The sequence below is a fragment of the Perca fluviatilis genome, chromosome 20, assembly GCF_010015445.1.
Source record: "Perca fluviatilis chromosome 20, GENO_Pfluv_1.0, whole genome shotgun sequence".
In the NCBI taxonomy this organism is placed as follows: Eukaryota; Metazoa; Chordata; class Actinopteri; order Perciformes; family Percidae; genus Perca; species Perca fluviatilis.
This window is the reverse complement of record NC_053131.1, coordinates 13,485,958-13,506,431: the sequence shown is the minus strand read 5'-3', so window position 1 is coordinate 13,506,431 and position 20,474 is coordinate 13,485,958. Positions and strand designations below refer to the sequence as shown.

Below are 20,474 nucleotides of genomic sequence, written 5' to 3'. Positions count from 1 at the left end.
CGTCTACGCCGGACCCTACGCCGTAGCCTGACGTGCACCTCTCGAAAAATTTTACAACACGTCGCAGCGACGCACGCCGCTCAGCCGTGTTGCATTTCCCCCCGACTCATTTCCTGGTTCTCCTTCTCCATAAGCAACATGAAATCAAGGAGAGGGTTAACTTTTCCTGCTAAAGATTTCCCACCGTGGTCAGAAAACACAGGGGAGACACTTTGTTTCTCTCTCTATGACTCTAGAGTCGGTACTCGCTCCGAAGCTAATCGCCGTCACTCTCTCACTGATCCCTCGCTCTATCACCTACTCCCCCCACACACACACATGCCGGCTTGACGCACACACCAGCGCACAAGTATACATACAGTAACATCAGGCCACTTACGTAGGCTACGGCGAAAGCTCCGCGTGGAGCCTCCGCAGAACCATAAAACAAGTTTAAGTCTCCTATTTTGTTATTTATTCTCTCCTTACATCATAGTGCATACATATTACATAAGAAACTACAATTTTTTGACCTCTTCAGACAAATGTTGGAGAAACTGTGGACCACAAAGTGGAAACCACACTCACATTTTCTGGTCTAGTACTTTCTGGAGGGAAGTGTTAGACGCCCTGAGGGAAGTGTTTCGCCAAAATATCCCTAATGACCCAAAGGTAGTCCTCCTTGGTTCAATCCCGGAAGGTTTTGGGGGAAGAGCCAAAATCTATCTGTTACAAATACTCTTAGGAGCCGCTATTAAGTGTATCACGATAAGATGGTTGAAACCGGAACCACCCACATATCATATTTGGCTTAAAAAAGTATGGGAACTGTATGAGATGGAACAAATTACATATGCAATAAGGCTACAACGACCCACATTTATAAAGAGATGGAGCCCCGTAATGAGTCTACTAATGCAATGAGAAAAGTATACTTTTGTCTTATTATTACTTTTTTATTGTTTTATTTCCTTTCTTTTTCACTTTATTTATTCATTTATTTTTATTTATTATTATTTTTTTTTTACTTGCCTATCTGTATATTTTCATAGCAGCTATAAATGTGTGAAGTGTAAGGTAAAATGTAAAATTGCATTGTATGTATGGAATGGAATATTTTGGTGAAAATAAAGTGTGAGTTCCAGAAACTACAATTTTTCTGTCTTTTCCAGGGAAGGGATGATCTATAAGCGCTCAGGCGGACATCGTATCCCTGGGATGAACTGCTGTGGTCAAAGCCAGGCCTGCTACCGCTGGTCTAAACGGTGTGTGATTACCCCCGTCCCCCATTGTTGTTGCTGTGTTCACATAATGTGTATTACTGTTCTTAAGTGGTTTTCTTCTTGTAATCAAGCAAACATGGTGTATATATATAGTATTTCGCATTGACTTGATGGTAGTTAAACAAAATGTAATGTTTTTATTTGTTTCCTCTATATAGCAACTCTCTTTTGACTCCATTTGAGCTTACTACTACAGTTTACGAGTGGAACCCCTTAATGTCTGATTAAACACAAGATGGATTAGCATTTTTTACTTTCATTTCTCTTTCTAACTGGCAAACTTGTCTGAATCGTAGGATGTAGGTGTGATGGATGATATTTACAAAGGAAATTAAACATTCCAGGCCTGGGCAGGAAGCTGTGGGTGTTAAAACACAGTGACCACTCATTGCATATTTAAAAACATAATAATGATAATATCTTAATAAGTGTTAGTTTTGCCTATCGTCTGATAATTATTTTCACATTTTGCTGAAAAAGTCTCCATAGCATCTTCAGCCCAGCTTCATTGGCACATGCTTGCTTCATCTGTTTGTTTCTCTTCATCACAGCCAAATTATTATGTGAGCCATTTTTATTGTTGTTTTTTTTGAAGACAACACAAAAAAAATCCCACACACGTTTGAAACGCTCTGTCCATCCACCTACATCCCCATGATGATTTTCTTCCTACACCCTTATCCTTAAAACAACAAATACAAGAAATGGTCCACACAACAATGAATCAAGATCTGCAGGACTTTATGTACGACACATAAATCGTACATCCTAATGATGATCATGAGGTGTGTGTGTGTGTGTGTGTGTGTGTGTGTGTGTGTGTGTGTGTGTGTGTGTGTGTGTGTGTGTGTGTGTGTGTGTGTGTGTGTGTGTGTGTGTGTGTGTGTGTGTGTGTGTGTGTGTGTGTGTGTGTGTGTGTGTGTGTGTGTAGCTGGCTGGTGGTGAAGGACTCCTGCCTGCTGTACATAAAGCCAGACTCAGGGGCCATCTCCTTTGTTCTGCTGGTGGATAAAGATTTCAGCATCAAGATGGACTCCAAAGACACAGAGACCAAACACGGAGTCCGAGTTGACAGCCTCTCCAGGTTATATTTCTCTCTGCGTGCATGGCAATTTTGTTGCAGATGCCCAAGGAGTTGTATATTTTGAGTAACGCCTCACGGTGGATAATGATGATAATGTTATTTCAGCATCAGTTAAAAAGAAAATCCTCGGCTCTCACACTGTTAAAATGTATTCCAAACCGTTATATATATGCCAAAAAAAAAACTTTAAAGAGACTTCCTACATTCTCCTGGGAACTTGTGTACATTTCTGGTTTAAAGTGGAGGTGGAGTGCACTATAGCAATTGTAACAATGGAGAAAAACAAAGTCTCCCTCTTTGCTGAAAACGCTTTACATTTGTTTTCTACCAGATGTTTACCATTAATAGATAATTGTAGATGGCTAAAAACATTGTTGCTCCCCAACTTGCATTACAAATCTCAAGCAGTGTTCTAAAATACTATAAAAAAAAGGCTAAAACAAATCCCAGCGTCATTGCTTAAAGCTGTTGCTAACAGTCTGCTGTTGCAGGGTGGATTGTTTCCTTTAGCTCCTTTTCATTCCAACACTCTTAATCCAGGGCTTATTTTATTTTAGGAATGATTACCAAGCTCTGTTATCTCATAAAAAAAAGAAAACACAATGCCTGCTTTTATAAACTGATCTGCAGTGTGTTAAGCTAAGGGCAAAATTAAACATTGCCTCATTTATTATTTTTATTTATTTTTTGCACTAATGTGGTTTAGGGTGCCAGAGCAAATACAATGACTACGTGTAGTATCTGTATGTGTGAGCACAGGCATGTATTTCATTGTGTGTGTGTGTGTGTGTGTGTGTGTGTCCTGGCGACAGGACCCTGGTGTTTAAGTGCAGCAGCTACAGACACGCGCGCTGGTGGGGTCAGAGCATCGAGAGCTTCGTGAGGAATTACGGGAAGGCTTTCCTCCGAGATCACCGCTGTGGATCATTTGCACAGGAGCAGGAAAACATCCCTGCCAAATGGTAACCACACTGGGAGAGTTTTTTTTTTGCATTAGTTTAAACATTTCCACATGTGTTTCTTTCTGACAGACCTATGTAGTGTCCTGCATTTAAAATGTGTTTTTTTAATTGTCAATCAATTGGTTCAGCTCTGCATGTATATACCATTTGAATTAGACAGAGATAGTTTTGTAGATTTAATCATGTTCTCTACAAAAACCTGCTCATTGGAGAGTAAAAAAAACAACAACTCATAATTCACACATTTTCAACACATTTTTCTCTGCTTTCCTCTTTCATCCTTTCACTGGTAACTATAGAAATGAGATTGAATAGTCCATGTGATAATAATGTCAGTACGTTGTCTGCGTACTCAGCACAGAGCCTGAGTGAAAAACACTCTGAGATCCTGTAAGCTAATGGAAAAAGAGAGTGTTTTAAAGAACATTAGACGTTATGTCATGATGACTGCTATGGGTGTTGCCTGAAGCTTGCAAGGTTAAGAAAGTTGGGGAAGTTTGGGCCTGTGTGTGTGTGTGTGTGTGTGTGTGTGTGTGTGTGTGTGTGTGTATGTGTCTACACAAGCACACTGGTTTTCACAAATGACTGTAATTAACTGTAATTTATCTTTGCAGGTACGTGAATGGAAAGACTTACATGGAGGATGTGGCTGATGCTTTGGAGGAGGCCAAAGAGGAAATCTTTATCACTGACTGGTGGTGAGTTTCAGTGTGTCTTTTGTGTGAAAATGCACAATGTCAACAAGTGTCATTTGTCAGCACTGAAGTGTGAAAACCCAGAAATATATAGCTCTATATTTGTCCTGCTGTAACACTGCAGCAGCCTTAACTTCCTCCAAACATGACAGAATAATAATCCCAGAGAAGCAAAACAACCGATCAAACACTATTCTTATTAGTGGACTCAACCAGGAGCCTGTATCATGAAGCAAGTATAACTTAAGCGTGATTTAGTTTACTAGATGAGTAACTTAGTATTTGAAGTAATGCAGGAAGTGTGCATTTAGTTTCCATGCTTATTGTGTTTCCACAACTATGTTAGTGAGTAAATCTATTGAAATGGCCACCACACCATAACAGAGGAGTGTGATGTGTAAGATTAGAAAGCAGAGGTTAAGTCGTGTGTGTCATGGCTGTATAAAATCAATGGGCATCTGTACGTCTTTACCAAGCGCAAACCAGTATAGAAGGCATCAATAAAATGTTAGGGAGGGTCATCCCTTTTTTCCCAATCATTTTGGAGGGTCATAGAAAAAATTGTGCTGGCAAAGGGAGGGTCAAGTCTATTTTGACTAAAGATCCCAAAACTCCTCTGGTGGCCCCTTAAATAAATAACGAACAGTCCCTTAACAAAAAAAGAGAAACCTTTTTGCCACAACATGAACATATTATAAATAATAAATAAATAAACAAATTACATTGTGTACAGGCTAATATTGAACTAACTAAAATGCAAAGGAATGTAAACAACAAAGACTTTTTAGGTCAAACTACATAATGACACAAACCTTTAACAATAAACTTGGTGTCTGCCCTGTTGTCACCATTGAACTAATGTGCAACTTAAGTGGAAAGGAATGGAATTGAATTGCCTTGTTGCTGAAAGGTGCTGTAGACATAAAGTTGCCCAACATCAAGCGCCCATGTGTAGGGGTTTGCTCCTCGGCGCAGCGGGCCCGGGTTCGACTCCGACCTGCGGCCCTTTGCTGCGTGTCATTCCCCCTTTTCTCGCCCCTTTCATGTCCCTATCTGCATGTGTGTGTGTTTGCACATGTGTGAGTGTGTCAGAGCTCCGCTCTCTGTCAATATGCAGAGAGGACAGATAAGTTTGCTCTTACGTGCTACCAAAATTTGGTACTGTTTCATTTAAAGTGAATCGTTCCTCGGTAGTACCAGCGTAATTCGGTCAGTTCCCAAAAAAGTACAGAGTTCAGTACCCAACCCTATTCAATAGGTTGTTAGTGTGGTGAACTGTCTTTCTGTTTATTTACAGTCCTGTTTTAAACCCAGTGGACACAGGGTTGTGCAAAAAGGTTTCTTCTGTCTCTGACATCTATTTCACGGTGGACAAAGTGATCTACTGATCTATACAAATATCTATACTGCTCTTTATTAGTCGTCATTTTACTGTAAATTCCCCGACTAATCTGATTGGTTAGGTCTGATCCTCTGAACTGAAGCTTAGGTTAGCCGTGCAGCATCATAGGTAACCATGGTGATGTACCCTGCTTGAAAGTGAGCCTGAGTTAAAGGTGCCTTGTGGACTCTCCTTGTAAACATACAAAAGTTATGTTCACAGTCCGTACGAGTCACCAAAACACAGTATGTGCAACCTATGGTTTCTTCTACACACATGTCGAGTGCAATACCATCCTCATAAAATATTTGCAAACATTTGATTTTTCCAAATCCTTGTTTACATCCATGCTTACTTGCTGGCACTCTTGTTCTTTGGCTCTCTTGGCGCATCGGCGTGGAATCCTTTGTTGTGGGTCGATCCTGCATGCTGTTTCCCCAATTTTCCAATCTCTCTTTCTGCTATTGATATTTGGATAAAGGTAAAAATGTCTCCAAAAAACTCCTCTTTAAAGAGTAGGGTAAGGTTGTTGCCATGGCTGCAAGATACGTCATATTGCAGAATCATGTGAACATGCGTATATATCTAGTATTTCTGGCATCTGCATCCACATCCACCATCACACATATATCTTTTTATGTACTTTTTATGCTCCTTTAATATTCTGTAATCCTTTCTCGAATGGTTTGACATTGAACTGTTTTACCACAAAAGTTCCACAGGTAGAGTAATTATGCAGCAGTATTTAATTATAGTATGTAGATGAGGCTGTAAAAATAGCATCATGCACCAGCTGAAAACAATATAGAATAGTTGTAATGGCTTATTTCTGTAGTTTGGTGAACACACAGCGCACCATCAGACTCTTTACATTTCAGTTAATCGAATTTTAACTGCAATTTTGATTTCGGCTCCTAGCGATCACAAAAACAATGTAATCGAGAAAAACCAATTATTTTGCACATTACGTTTTGCAAGTTAACTTTTATTTTGTCTTGTATTCGGAATGACGTGTGTACGTTCACCTCTCCCGAAGGCTAAACTCACTCAGCCAACAACATTTGAATATATTTTTTATATTATTTATTTTAAGGGGAATTCAAAAAGTCCAACGGGAAAAGTATAACAGTTTAAGGTGTTTTCACTGTTGATTTGTTTAAATGTTTCACTGTCTTTTAAGTTCAATAAATGCAACATCTTTTCAAAAGTCAATGAGTGATCATGTTTAATAATCGTGATTTCAATATTGACCAAAATAAGTGTGATTATGATTTGTCCCATTATCAAGCAGCCCTACAACTTGACACCTTGAAACCCAGTTAGTGTTGTACATGCTGTAACACATTTCATTATGTATTACCCACAACTCCTGACTTTCTGACAGGCAATGCAATGGTACTGGCTCTGATTACAGCCTCATCCACACACCCAGAATAGAAATACACTACCAGAAAGATATAGTATCTGTTTACACTTCCGCTACACCCCCTTTGTCTTTCACTGTCCTTTTTCAAACAGGCATGTAATCCAAGTATAAAATGTTTAGGGTCGGAAATGTGTTGAAATAAAAAAAACACTAAAATTTTTGTTCAAAACATATTAAAAACAAAACTAATTTGTCACATGTCACATTGTCAGATGATAGTCACACCGGAGGGTACACTAACCTCGCAAATGGTGTTGCAAAGATGCAAATCAAATCAAATAGTGATATCTGGCTCAACTGCTTTGCATATGCTTTTCTTTTCCTTCTTCCTTTTCTAGTGTATTTCATGGAGTTTTGGAGTAACAGAGATATAATAGTCCTGTAGACTGTAATTTCAAACATAATAGTTTCTGGTCCCTCGGAGCCAAATGTACGACGTGGCTGAAATCCCTGTGTTCCAAAGCAGTAATCACTGGGCTTATCATCTTAACCAATGAGGTGTCAGCCTGTGTAATGTGAGCCAATGGCATTGTAGACATGTATGCTCAGGATGCCAATGTGAATGACTCATGAGACTGTATCATTATGTGAAGTCTGTAATAGAAGTTTATTAAAAAGTGTTGGGAGCTCTAAAGGCTGAATACAAACATCTATTTTCTACTAATGTTTCATTAAGTAATGGTGAGGCATTCAGAAATATGTAATTTTATCTTTTAAACTGTTTTATGTCTCTGTCTTATCTTGGCGTCTCTGTCTCTCTTTTTTCCCAGGCTAAGTCCAGAGATCTTCTTGAAGAGACCTGTGGTGGAGGGAAATAGGTGGAGGCTAGACTGTACCCTCAAACGCAAAGCTGTAAGTAGCAATTAGATTGCTAACATTTTGAGACAGAAATAACCCACAGGTCAAGTATTGAGCACTATAGACTGTGTACTAACAATAGAAAAGAGGATTATTTTGTTACTTTAGATACCAATACCCAGGGTTTCCTTTTCAGAAATGATTCAAATTGTATTGAAACATAAGAAGTGTGAACAGTAAAATGTCTCGTATTGTAAAACGTGAGATTTCCATTTTTTTTTTTATTATAAAGCAGTTCGCGGTGCTATATAAATATTGTGAAAGTATCAAAATGCTCAATTTGCAGGCACAGTTTTCAGAAACTGTGCCTTTAAATGAGCCACCAGGACTTCCGTACGGTTGTGATGTCACAACTATATATATATATATATATGTATGTATGTATGTATGTATGTATGTATGTATGTATGTATGTATGTAGAAAGTGCCGCTACAGTGCAGTTACAGTCATTCTTCGGCTGTAGTGACAGTGCAGAGAAGCTGAGAGTACAGATGAGAAAAACACGGAAACGCTGACCAATCAGAACAGACTAGGCTTTTTCGGGAGTGGGGCTTAAAGAGACAGGCACTAAAACGGAGCGTTTCAGACAGCGGGGGAATACAGGTACATTCAGACTGACAGTACGAGGAAAAAAATTGTATAATGACCATAAAGCACGTAAACATGTTCTAGTAGAACCCCAAAATACAAATATGATCCTGAAAATTAGCATAATTAAATGGCCAGAAACTGTGTTCTTAGGATGAGAGGGGAGGAATGCAACACAAGCAAAAGTGTGAGGAAAGAAACAAGAAATGTGTTCTTAACGTTGTTTTACCTTTCTGTCTCTCAATAGCAACAGGGAGTGCGCGTCTTTGTGATGTTATATAAGGAGGTGGAGCTCGCCCTGGGCATCAACTCGGGCTACAGCAAGAGGACCCTCTTGCACCTGCACCCCAACATCAAGGTAACTGAAGGATTATGGGTAGTGAAAGAGGATGCAGTGTTGCACTAATTGCACAGACAAAACCAGACTGTATATATTGTAAACACACAATTACATATTATACCTCCTGTGTACTATTTATGTGAATCCATGTGTGCTGTATTTCATATGTTTGTGTCTCAGGTGATGCGTCATCCAGACCATGTTTCCTCCTCAGTCTATCTGTGGGCGCATCACGAGAAGCTCGTTGTCATTGACCAATCAGTGGCCTTCGTGGGCGGGATCGACCTGGCATACGGTCGCTGGGATGACAGGGAGCACCGGCTGACGGATGTCGGCAGTGTGACACGCTCTGTGGCCCTGGAGCAGGTCAGACACACAACTACACACAAACAAACACAGCTCATTAAAACGCCCTGTCTACAGTTTGGAGTTATAGGCAATAAATGTGGGTAGAAACTCCTGACTAATGGTTCAAATACGAGAAGGAGGAGAGGAAATGGAGACATATATTTTACTCTAACTCACACAGTGGCACTGGGGCCGGTGAAGAGTAGCATTGCACGTACCCACAGTGACAGCCTGTGGTGAATGTGTATGTGCATGAATACAGACTATAAAGAGCAAACACTTTCACAGTGCCAGCTATTGAATATGCCTCTTCTATTTAATGACACACACATCCAGTACAAGACAAGCACACACACATTCTCTTACATTCAAGAGGATAAACTAATTCTTTAAAGGAAACCTTTAGGCAAAACTGTTCATTTTTGTGCTCAAGACATTCCAAAATAATGACTATGCTCTTATAAAAGACAAACTGTGAATATTCATAGTTCCCAGATGATAGATCAAAGTATTTTAGGAGCCTCTTTAACCTTTCCTCTACAGTAGCACCAAACCTTTTATATTTATATTTTATATACCAATTATATTGTTAATTGCAACAATTTCTGGGACAATTAATTGTACAGTAACATTTTGAGTTGTTACAGCTTTATCCCATATTCATCTTTTAAACCTTCTCAAGAAACACCAGTCAGTATAACAATACAATTTAACAGCACCCCAAACTACAGCCTCCAAAATTGCCGTGAAGTTGAATCAGCACCGCTCTAAAACAGTTTCAACAAAATCCCCTTCATGGAGGTAGGATTTATTGTAAGGTGTTGTATTAGACAGCATTAGTTTTAGCTAATAAACTAGCAACTGAGTGTACATCTGCTGTTGTTTTCATGCTGCCAGACTGGCTCCGCTAACACTCCGTCAAGTAAGGGTGTGTCCTCCGTTGATGGCGTCTCTAAGAGCAATGGACGAGGGACGCCCCCCAGTGAGCCTGTGGACTTGCCCAAGCTGAAGGGGATTGGGCGCAGTAGGAAGGCTCGCTTCAGTCTGTACAGACACCTGCACAAACACACTCTGCAGCACGCAGACAGTGTCAGCAGCGTCGACAGCGCAGGTGTGTTTGTATGAGAAGAAAGATGAGAATATGCGAGAATGTTGGAATATGAATTGGCTGAATGAGAGGCAATTGCAAAGAACTTTGCTATAACAGTGCTGTACAGTATACTGTAAATGCAGTCCATTTAACATTATATTTTATTGTGTGTGTGTGTGTGTGTGTGTGTGTGTGTGTGTGTGTGTGTGTGTGTGTGTGTGTGTGTGTCTGTGTAGGGAGTGGTTCAGTGCAAAGCCTAAAGACAGGTGTTGGAGAGTTGCAGGGAAACACGCGCTTCTGGCATGGAAAAGACTACTGCAACTTTGTCTACAAGGACTGGATCCAGTTGGAGAAACCTTTTGATGGTCTCACACACACACACACACACACACACACACACACACACACACACACACACACACACACACACACTATTAGTTTGGTCTTAGCCTATAAGGTTTTCCCCATTGCTAGGTCTAAAACTCTTTTTATTTTATACAAAGCCCTACTTAGTCTCATGATTTTCCTGTTATACCAGTTTGATGGAAACAAATAGTCAACTGGAAAACTAATATGAAGTGGAACAGAGTACCACAAAGCACTTATTTGTTTACATTTTTTCTCTTCCTCTCTCTGAACCAAACTCTATGACCCCGCTGTGCTTCTTTCTCCCATGTTCTCCCATGATTTCTGTCCCTGGCTTCTTTATTCTACCATACTGTATCTTTTTATATCCTTTCTCCATCTCACACTTTTATTCCTGTCTCCATTGGGTTGCTTCTGCTCTGTGCAGACTTCATCGACAGGTACACCACTCCCAGAATGCCTTGGCATGACATTGCCTCAGTGGTTCATGGCAGAGCTGCGCGGGATGTGGCCAGGCACTTTATTCAGCGCTGGAACTTCACTAAGGTACTGTTTCAAGGCTAAGCTAACCTGGGCTCGTATAACACAGACACACAGCTGCTAACGGCTAACCTAGCTCATAACATTATTAATGGTGTTAGTTTCCTCTGCCTGCGTGATGCATTTAACGTGAGATTGCCTAAGAGGTGTGTGCTGTGTTAAACTGACTCACCCAGTCGCTATTTCGTTAGCGTCTGAAGATGGCTGCAACCTTCGCTCCGGGTCCACTGCTCTGCGTCCTCCGTCAGCGTCCTCGGCGGGCCAGCCCCGCTCTTCCTTGTTGTTGTTGTAGTTCACGTTTTCCGAGGTGTATTTACAAAAGTTATGTTGTGGGAAAACAGGAATAGTCTTCCAGCGTCTTTGTCTTCAATAGAGTGGTAGCATCTGTTGGGCAGCCGTCCAATTGAGGCTCCCCGCCTCTACTTCCTGTGAATCAATTCCTCAACCCATCTCCATGCCCGCCGTTTGCCCTGGGCTAAATCAGCATCACACAAATGCGCCCACCTCATGTGACATGTCTGTCTAACCCTGTCAATCAGCTAAGCACGCCAACTTCTCTAATGACACTACATTGATATCATAACAGTGCTGTAACACACACACACACACACACACACACTGTGCACATTAACAAACACACAGGGATGTATAGTAGTATTAAAACTTAAAGCTAAACTCATTTGACTAAAAGTTTGAAGTAAAATGAACTAGTAAAAGGTAAAAGTTTCTTTGTTGCCAGAATTTAACTACCTTTTTAGACAGATAGCCTATTCATTTAATTGCTTTATTTGTTTATTTCTAATGCTATTTAATAGTAATCAATACATTAAACAGTAATCCTAGCAAGTAGTCGCTAACTAATGTAATTTAACTGGGGAAAATCGTGAATAGTTGTCTTAAAAAAATTGAGAGAACAATACACACCAACCTGGCGAAATCCTAGGAAATGTCAGTTGAATGGAACAGTGGGACAAAATACCTTAATCGCCACACTTTTTCACTTTCCATGGCATCAACTTTTTCCTCCCATTTTCCTATTTTTTTTACTCTTTTTCCATTTGTCCTCTAACCCTATATTAACTCTATCTCTCTGCCAAATGTCTCCAACTGTCTCCACTACAGATCATGAAGCCAAAGTATCGCTCTCTGTCTTATCCGTTCCTGCTGCCCAAGTCTCACTCCACTGCCAATGAACTCCGATACCAAGTCCCTGACTGTGTCAATGCCAAAGTGCAGGTAAGAGAACTGAAAAAGGACCATTTTAACTTTAACTGCACTCATTAAACAACACATCTTGTGGAAATGTTTTTATTTTTATTTTTTAATCTTTATAATTATACAAAATGAGAAATGGGGGCATACAACCAACCATTCACCAAGCCTTAAAAGAACCACTGGTTGAAAATTACAGAGAACAGTATAAACTCCCACTTTCCCACACTACTTTCCACATCCCAGTCCCAATCCCAATAATAGAGAATGAGCGTGAAAAAAAAAAACTCTCCATGGGCCAGAAAGTTATATAACTACAAATGTTTGCACAAACCATGGACACGCAAAGGTTTTAAGCCAAAAGGAACCAACCTTTGAGTGAAATGTTGACTGAAATTAGAAGTGCACAAAGGTCCTACCACAACTCCATCAGGCTTTTAAGAAAAAGTGTTCTTTTGTTTTCTCTGTATCGTTAAAATGATTTCATTTCATTCAAACTGTGTCTGTTTTTTAGTTGACACCTCTGTGAACAGCACGTACAACTTCCCCATTTTTATCTACTTTATCTACCACTAATAATACACACCCATTTTTAAAATATGTCTTACATGTTGGCTGTTTTTTATTAGAATATTTGCAGTGAAGTGAATGCCCTTACAGGAATTATTTACCGATAATTATTCATTAATGTAAGTAGTATTGAACCAAAGTATTTGTTAGTTAATTTGTAGGTTTATACTGGTGTTTGGTATTACCTTATGATAATCGCTGAATTTCAGTAGTCATGTTTTTATCATATAGGTACATTTAACCATGCAATTTGATTGTTTAAAGACACACTCACACCTGTTGTCAACTCATTTCCTCTATATAGCTCTTATTTATCTATACTATAATGTGTAGGTGTTGCGATCCGCAGCAGATTGGTCGGCAGGCATAAAGTACCACGAGGAGTCCATCCACAATGCCTACATCCAGGTCATCGCTAAGAGCAAACACTACATCTACATAGAGGTAAAGCAGCAGTGAGACCAGGGTATCAGAAGAATCAGAATCAGAATCAGAAAAGCTTTATATTGCCACAGGGGGAGGTGATGGCACAGTGGATATGACACATGCCTTTGGTGTGGGAGACCAGGGTTCGATTCCCACTGTGATACATCAACCAATGTGTCCCTGAGCAAGACACTTAACCCCTAGTTGCTCCAGAGGCGTGCAACTTCTGACAAGCAAATGAAAGTCGCTTTAGATAAAAGCGTCAGCTAAATGACATGTAATGTAATGTAACAATAAGTACACTTGTGTGTGGTGGTGAAAAGGTGCATACACAAACAAACATGTTAAACATTAATATAAGGGGCGGCCTCTAGATCACCCAGTAAGAGAGTTCGCCCCATGTAGGCTGAGTCCTGCAGCGGCACGGGTTCAAATCCGACCTGCTGCCCTTTGGTGCGTGTCATCCCCCATCTCTCTCCCCCTTTCATGTCTATCCACTGTCACTATATAATAAAGGGAAAAATCCCCCCCAAAAAATCTTTAAAAAAAGAAACCTTAATATAAAATAAACAATAAATACAGATAAAAAAATATATACATACAAAGTAACCGTTGCATGAAAAAAGGCTGAATGGGTTGAGTGCAAAATTTGCAAAGAATATAATGGGCAATGGGCAGATGTCCAGGATGAAGGTTAGTGCAAGTGTAGTTGCTAGGGATTGTGGGGTGGGGGGTTAAGAGTCAGTGTCAGTGGGGGTCCAGGGCCTTGTTGGTAAGGATAAAAGGAAAGACAAATACTGTGCGATTACTTACTCAGCTCACCCAGTAGAGCGTGCGCCCCATGTAGGCTCAGTCCTTTGCAGCGGCCCGGGTTCGAATCCGACCTGCAGCCCCTTGCTGCGTGTCATCCCCTCTCTTTCTCTCCCCCCTTTCCTGTCTATCCACTGTCACTATCGAATAAAGGGAAAAGCCCCCTGTCACGAGAGTTAAGCTAAATTCTTGAGAGGCTTGTTTTTACTGTCAGTAATGACATTGCTCCACTGAGATTCAGTAATGTCATCAATGTACTCCGTGACTCTCTCATTGTGGAATGAAATGCTTCTCTGCTCTGTAACTTTAAAGTGTTCTCCCCTCTCCTATCAGAACCAGTTCTTCATCAGTTGTGCCGACAACAAGACGGTGTACAACAAGATCGGAGACGCCATCATTGAAAGGATCATCAGAGCGCACAAGTACTTCCCTTTCTTTTAAATGATTTGTTTTTTAAGTAGTACTTGTGGTTATAGGAAGGAAGGTTTTTTTTTTATGTGCTTTTTTTTAAGTCTCCTCTCTTCTTCTACTTCTGCTTCTCACATCTTAGCGCTGCTTGCCTGTGTCTTTGTGTAACTGATGGTTGTTTGCTCACAGGGAGGGTAAGAAGTACCGTGTGTATGTGGTCACCCCCCTGCTTCCTGGCTTTGAGGGGGACATCACCACAGGAGGAGGGAACGCCATTCAGGCTGTCATGCACTTCAACTACAGGTGGACCACATGACACTTGAATAAGTCTGAGTTTTAGATTGAAAGAGGAAATGTGAAGGGAAATGAGAAAGCAGATGTGGGAGTGTGATTAGAATTCTATTGTGTTATCTTTCAAGTTAATTTGAGTCTAGGATGGACAATATTTACGTGCTTTATTGATGAGTTTTAATCTCCTGCCTCCTCAGAACCATGATCAGAGGAGAATACTCAATCATCTCCCAGCTGAAAAAGGAGAGTAAGTACAAGAATAAACTATAACATTAAATGTTGTGATAACTAATAAAAAGGTTAGAGTTAGAAAAGTGCTAGTCGGGGCAGCCTCCAGCTCACCCAGTAGAGCGTGCGCCCCATGTAGGCTCAGTCCTTTGCAGCGGCCCGGGTTCGAATCCGACCTGCAGCCCCTTGCTGCGTGTCATCCCCTCTCTTTCTCTCCCCCCTTTCCTGTCTATCCACTGTCACTATCGAATAAAGGGAAAAGCCCCAAATAAAATATTAATAATAAAAAAAATGTAAAGGAGAAAAGAAAAGTGCTAGTCTCGCATTTCCAGACCTATCTCCACAGCACTGTGGAGTAAGGTCTGGCTACAATACTGGATACATTCTGGGATAGGAGAAAAAAATGCCCTGGGTTGTTTGCATTTCTTTAAACCAATTACAATCGTTTTGGGCGGCGATAAGCTCCGTACACAGCACCAGTGTCTCTGCAAAATAGTCTTGGGAAGGAACTTGTTTTGGTGAAACATTTGCACCCTGCAAAAGAAAACACAACATACACTATTAAATGAAGCTACCTATATACACAATAGAGTAACGTGAGCTATTTAAATTACCTGGATCCACAGTTAAAAGTAATTTGCTCTTACCAGTGTATCGCTGTGTGTATTTTTTCCATAGCAATCCCCACCAATCCGTCCCAAAACGTACTATTTAGAGAGTAAATGCCATAAACATATTATTTTTAAATCTTTACATTCATTCCTGAATTCCCCCCTAATTTCTCCTCTCCTCTCCTCTCCTCTCCTCTCCTCTCCTCTCCTCTCCTCTCCTTCTCCTCCTCTCCTCTCCTCTCCTCTCCTCTCCTCTCCCAGTGGATGACCATTGGATGAACTACATCTCCTTTGCTGGCCTGCGAACTCACGCTGAGCTGGAGGGACGCCTGGTCACAGAGCTCATCTACGTGCACAGCAAGATGCTCATCGCTGACGACAACACAGTCATCATCGGTCAGTCTCTCATCGGCTCTCTTCTGTCTCACTCTCTCTCTCTCTCTCTCTCTCTCGTTCTGTCTCTTTTTTCTTTTGTTTCATATGTATAACCAACTACTATTTGAGGCAACTAGCCTCGCTGCCTTGACACCAATTGAGATGTGATAAATCAAAAAATATACCTTCATTTCTGTATAGTTCACCATGTGTGCAGCTAACAAACGGGCATACAAATACTGTTTAAATATGTGGTGGCTGCTGCAACATAGCTCTCCTGCGCCTTCTGCTGGCTATTAAGGCGCAGCTCACTCTCTCAAAGTACTTCCAACAACAATCAACAAATGAAAGGGCTGCAAATCATTCTGAAATGCTCTCCTTTCATGTTTTTTTCTTCTTCTTTTTTAGACATTAGTGTAAGTTTAGTTGTATTTATACAGACCATATTAATAAGTCAAAAAGGCCTAAGGTTTGTCAGTTTATAGAACCATAACATTATTGTTATTGATAGCATGGTTAAGATGAATGCAGAGATCCAGCTTCCATCTTTTGTTCTGTGTATTTGTTTCAGGTTCTGCTAACATCAACGACAGAAGCATGCTGGGTAAACGTGACAGCGAAGTGGCTGTGATTGTTGAGGACTCCGAAAAGGTGGCTTCGATGATGGATGGACAGGAGTATGACGCTGGACCCTATGCACTTCAGCTACGCCTTGAATGCTTCAGGTGTGTGTGTGTGTGTGTCTGGGGGGGATAAATAAATAAAGTGATAAAGTTATTTCATAATAAATCTACTCTACTGTAACTGTCTTTAATTGCTTGTGTATAGTTCATTTTCTTTTACTCTTTCGCTAGTTGTATGCCTCTTATTTATTTTATTTTTTACTTCTCCGTCTGTACTCATTTCTGTCTTGTGCTGCGGCAACACCTGAATTTCCCCCTCTGGAGATCAATAAAGGTGTATCTTATCTTATCTTATTTCATCTTATCTTATCTTCTGTTTCTGAACAGGACTATACTTGGAGGTCACACTGACACCAGTATTGACCTGTCTGACCCCATCAGTGAGCGCTTCTATAAGGAGGTGTGGATGACCACAGCTGGCCGAAACGCCACCATTTATGAGAAGGTATGGACCGACATAATTGGTTTAGGGGGAAATTTACCAAAAAATAAGTCATGACTCATGAGGCTGAGGAATTAGCACATGTGCCAGATGTTTTTTTGATAGGTTCGTACTGTAACTTAAACATAATTTGCAGATGTCAACAAAAATATATATGTGGATTTATTGTGTCTGCTGAAACCTTACGAGTTACTCTAGTTGTTAGTAGGGGCTATGTGAAAATACATGGTCCGGTGTATATTTGACCTCTTCGCTAAAAATATAAATTTGTCAGAGTTTCCCTCTGACTGGCACCCCGGCAAGGTCAAACCGTTACAATATATAGAACAAGTCAGCGGGTAAATTTCCGAAAGCAAAGTTCAGGATTTACCAAAGAATTAGACATGAGGTTCAGTGGTGCTCTTGCCATCCATTCGGTTATATCACACATCGTTATACTCAGCTAACATCAGGCAAACAACTTTTGGAACACAATATCAAATCATGACTGAAACATAACCAACCATGTGACCATTAACCAATCATGTTTTGCAGGATGTAATATTTTAAATGCAAAGAGCTTTTATTTTGGTATGATGTGGCCTTTCGTGTTTATTCTCTGTTCCCCTGTCTGAAGCATAACATTTAATGCCATACCTCCTTTGTGGATTTGCCTGCCCAGGGCCTGCTGATGAAATGTAGCTATTGGGCTAACTCTGGGTCAGTCAATGACTGTCCAGTGTCCCTGTTAAATAAACAAAAACAGAAATAAATACATTCATTCACAATAATTTTCTCTTGTGCTATCATACTCGTGACACAACAAAAGAAAAATTTGGATCAGTGAAAAAATAGAAAGTCGACTTTGCTGTTCTTAAATTCAGTTATTAACTAAATAACGATTTATCCTCTGTACAGTGGCCATTTTGGGACATCCCCAAAGTCATTGGGATATGTCTTCATGGAAATATAGTGCCAAATATCATGGCATTCTATCCAAATAGCTGTTGAGGTATTTCACCATCAACCACGATGGTCTGGCCAACTGACTAACATTGCAATCCCAAGAGCCATCTACAAGAGTGGCTACAAGCTAGTGCTTTAGTTAAAGACAGCACTATGTTAAACAGTACATACTGTATGTGTGTGTTTTTCTGCAGGTATTTCGTTGCCTTCCTTCATCCCTGGTGAGGAACATGTCCGAGCTGGAGCAGTACCAGTCCAAACCGGGTTTGGCCCAGACCGACCTGGGCCGCGCTCAGGAGGAGCTGCGCAAAATCCGAGGCTTCCTGGTCCAGTTTCCTCTGGACTTCCTGTCTGAGGAGAACCTCATGCCCTCTGTTGGAACAAAGGAGTCCATGGTCCCGACTGAGATCTGGACATAAAAGGATGTGCCACTACTGCCAGCCACTGGAACATTGGATTTAAATTATTTCTTGAGTATCTTCGAGGGAAGTATCTGGATTTTGGTTGTCATCAAATGTGAAATATTGGATTATTGGAGAGGTCGCCTTTTAATCCAGAGATGAGAGTCTCCTCTGGATTGATATGACTGCTGGGCATTGACAAATCTCTCAAATCTGTTTCTACTGAAAAACACTAAACCGTAGTAAAAGCTTATTTGGGTAAGCATTAAAGTGCTCATATTATGCTCATTTTCAGGTTCATAATTGAATTTAGAGGTTATATCAGAATAGGTTTATGTGGTTTAATTTTCAAAAAACACCATGTATTTGTTGTACTGCACATTGCTGCAGCTCCTCTTTTCACCCTGTGTGTTGAGCTCTCTGTTTTAGCAACAGAGTGAGGCATCTCACTTATTTTCTTATCTTTGTTGGGAGTTGCACATGCGCAGTTTCTAGGTAAGGACTACTAGCCAGTCAGAAGCAGAGTATGAGGGAGTGCCATGCTAGCAGCTAGGCGAGCATTATAACATGTGTTATAAAGTGACGCACGTTCGTCACGGAACTAAAGGCTGGACTACAATAGAGCTGTTTGGAGCAGTTTGTGAACAGTGTTTTTTGTTGGAGGTGGTAAGTCCCTTTGGGGTGGACTTTGGGCTTTTTCACTTTATAAACCTATAACGTGCACAAAAAAGATATATAACACAATAAAGGAAAGGGAAAAAGCCAAAAAGCATAATATGAGCACTTTAACACTTTTGGGATGTATAAAGAACAAAAACATATCGCACTTGAGGACAACATTTATGACTGCATTCAGGCTGTGGAGATGAAAAACTTTGGGTTTTGGGAATCAACTCTACTCTGCACTATTAGACCTTTTGGATTGTTGGAAAAGCTCACAAGACAGCGAGGATTTCTGAGAAACCAGGGTGAGGCGGTAGTAAAGTTTTTGACAATGACACTAATAAATAGTTGCCTCATTGTTTAAAATGGTCAAAACAAAAACTGAGAGAGTGATGCATGTGATTTACTGAGTTTGTGGTGTATGCTCAGAAGGTGCTTTAGTGCTGTGGATGCTGTTTATGAGCTCACAGAGGACTCGGTGAGCTGCTTCAAATGAGTTTAAAAGCTAGTTATCTCAGATGCATCTTAAGCATCTTTTCTGTAAAACAAATGTAAACGTTGAGAAAGTGACTCTTAACTCTTAACTGTAGATCTCTTCTTTGGAAAATAATGCCTCCTAGTTATGATTGTCAGTTGACATGTCTTTGGCAAGCAGTTTTACAATGTGTCACGCAATCCACATCATTTTCTCAGGTGCCAAATTATACTCAGCAATGAACACATTTTGTTAAATACTTTAAATACCTGCAGATGATTTAAAGGATTGCAAAAGGATTGTTAACATATATAGCCTATGTCTTTTTGTGTTTTTATACAAGACATGTATTCATAGTATGCACCAGGTAACGCCACTCTCTCTCTCTCACTAATTTACAGATCTGGTCTCTCATTGCATTGCTTGCATTTCCTCAAATTAAGTGGCTCCTAAAGTGGGATTAGAGGTCCAGAAACCCTGAAAAGCTTCGTCTTATCATTGGCAGAGGAAGACTAGTTTAAATTATTGTTTCCACTCACAATGAATTCTCCTAAGCCTGTGAAACCAGTTGTATAATGTATTGCGTGCCTCTGAAGGAAGCTTTCCAAAGTTGAGTAGAAGTAGGAAATAAATACTCAAAATCAATCTCTGCCTTTGTGAGCAACACTAAATTGCTGGAGTACCAGTAACACAAAATCTAGTGTATTTGTCCAGGATGGACAGAGTAACAGATACACCTGAAGTCCAATCCAAGAGCCCTGCAATACCTTTCGTAAAAATTCTATTTCGACTGTGTTTTGTAGTAGTTGTACTGGACAAATCCAACACGTGTGATAGCTCTTTACTGTGCAGCACATGTACAGAGACAATTTTACAACAGTGGTGCATGATTTTACTAACTGTGCTCAAATCATGTTAACACGATTGCCATAATGCATGTACCAATCACATCTCCGAAAAGAAGCCCGCATATTTCTTGCCAAAGGTGTTTTG

At 40.4% G+C, this 20,474-nt stretch overlaps 1 protein-coding gene across 2 annotated transcripts in view; it reads left to right on the top strand.

Annotated features, from left to right (window-relative positions):
• pld1a (phospholipase D1a) overlaps positions 1-18,711 on the top strand; it is a 41,311-nt gene extending 22,600 nt beyond the window's left edge. For both annotated transcript variants that reach the window (XM_039786234.1, XM_039786233.1), the window contains exons 8-26: positions 1,152-1,244; positions 2,194-2,346; positions 3,159-3,308; positions 3,923-4,006; positions 7,581-7,662; positions 8,505-8,615; positions 8,778-8,963; positions 9,843-10,056; positions 10,272-10,400; positions 10,829-10,947; positions 12,064-12,177; positions 13,057-13,167; positions 14,293-14,381; positions 14,557-14,670; positions 14,856-14,905; positions 15,759-15,893; positions 16,444-16,597; positions 16,883-17,000; positions 18,137-18,711. In XM_039786234.1, coding sequence (XP_039642168.1) covers positions 1,152-1,244; positions 2,194-2,346; positions 3,159-3,308; positions 3,923-4,006; positions 7,581-7,662; positions 8,505-8,615; positions 8,778-8,963; positions 9,843-10,056; positions 10,272-10,400; positions 10,829-10,947; positions 12,064-12,177; positions 13,057-13,167; positions 14,293-14,381; positions 14,557-14,670; positions 14,856-14,905; positions 15,759-15,893; positions 16,444-16,597; positions 16,883-17,000; positions 18,137-18,361 — 2,431 coding nt within the window. In that variant the 3' untranslated portion in view covers positions 18,362-18,711. The remainder of the gene's footprint in view (positions 1-1,151; positions 1,245-2,193; positions 2,347-3,158; positions 3,309-3,922; positions 4,007-7,580; positions 7,663-8,504; positions 8,616-8,777; positions 8,964-9,842; positions 10,057-10,271; positions 10,401-10,828; positions 10,948-12,063; positions 12,178-13,056; positions 13,168-14,292; positions 14,382-14,556; positions 14,671-14,855; positions 14,906-15,758; positions 15,894-16,443; positions 16,598-16,882; positions 17,001-18,136) is intronic.
• Positions 18,712-20,474: the final 1,763 nt, after the last annotated feature.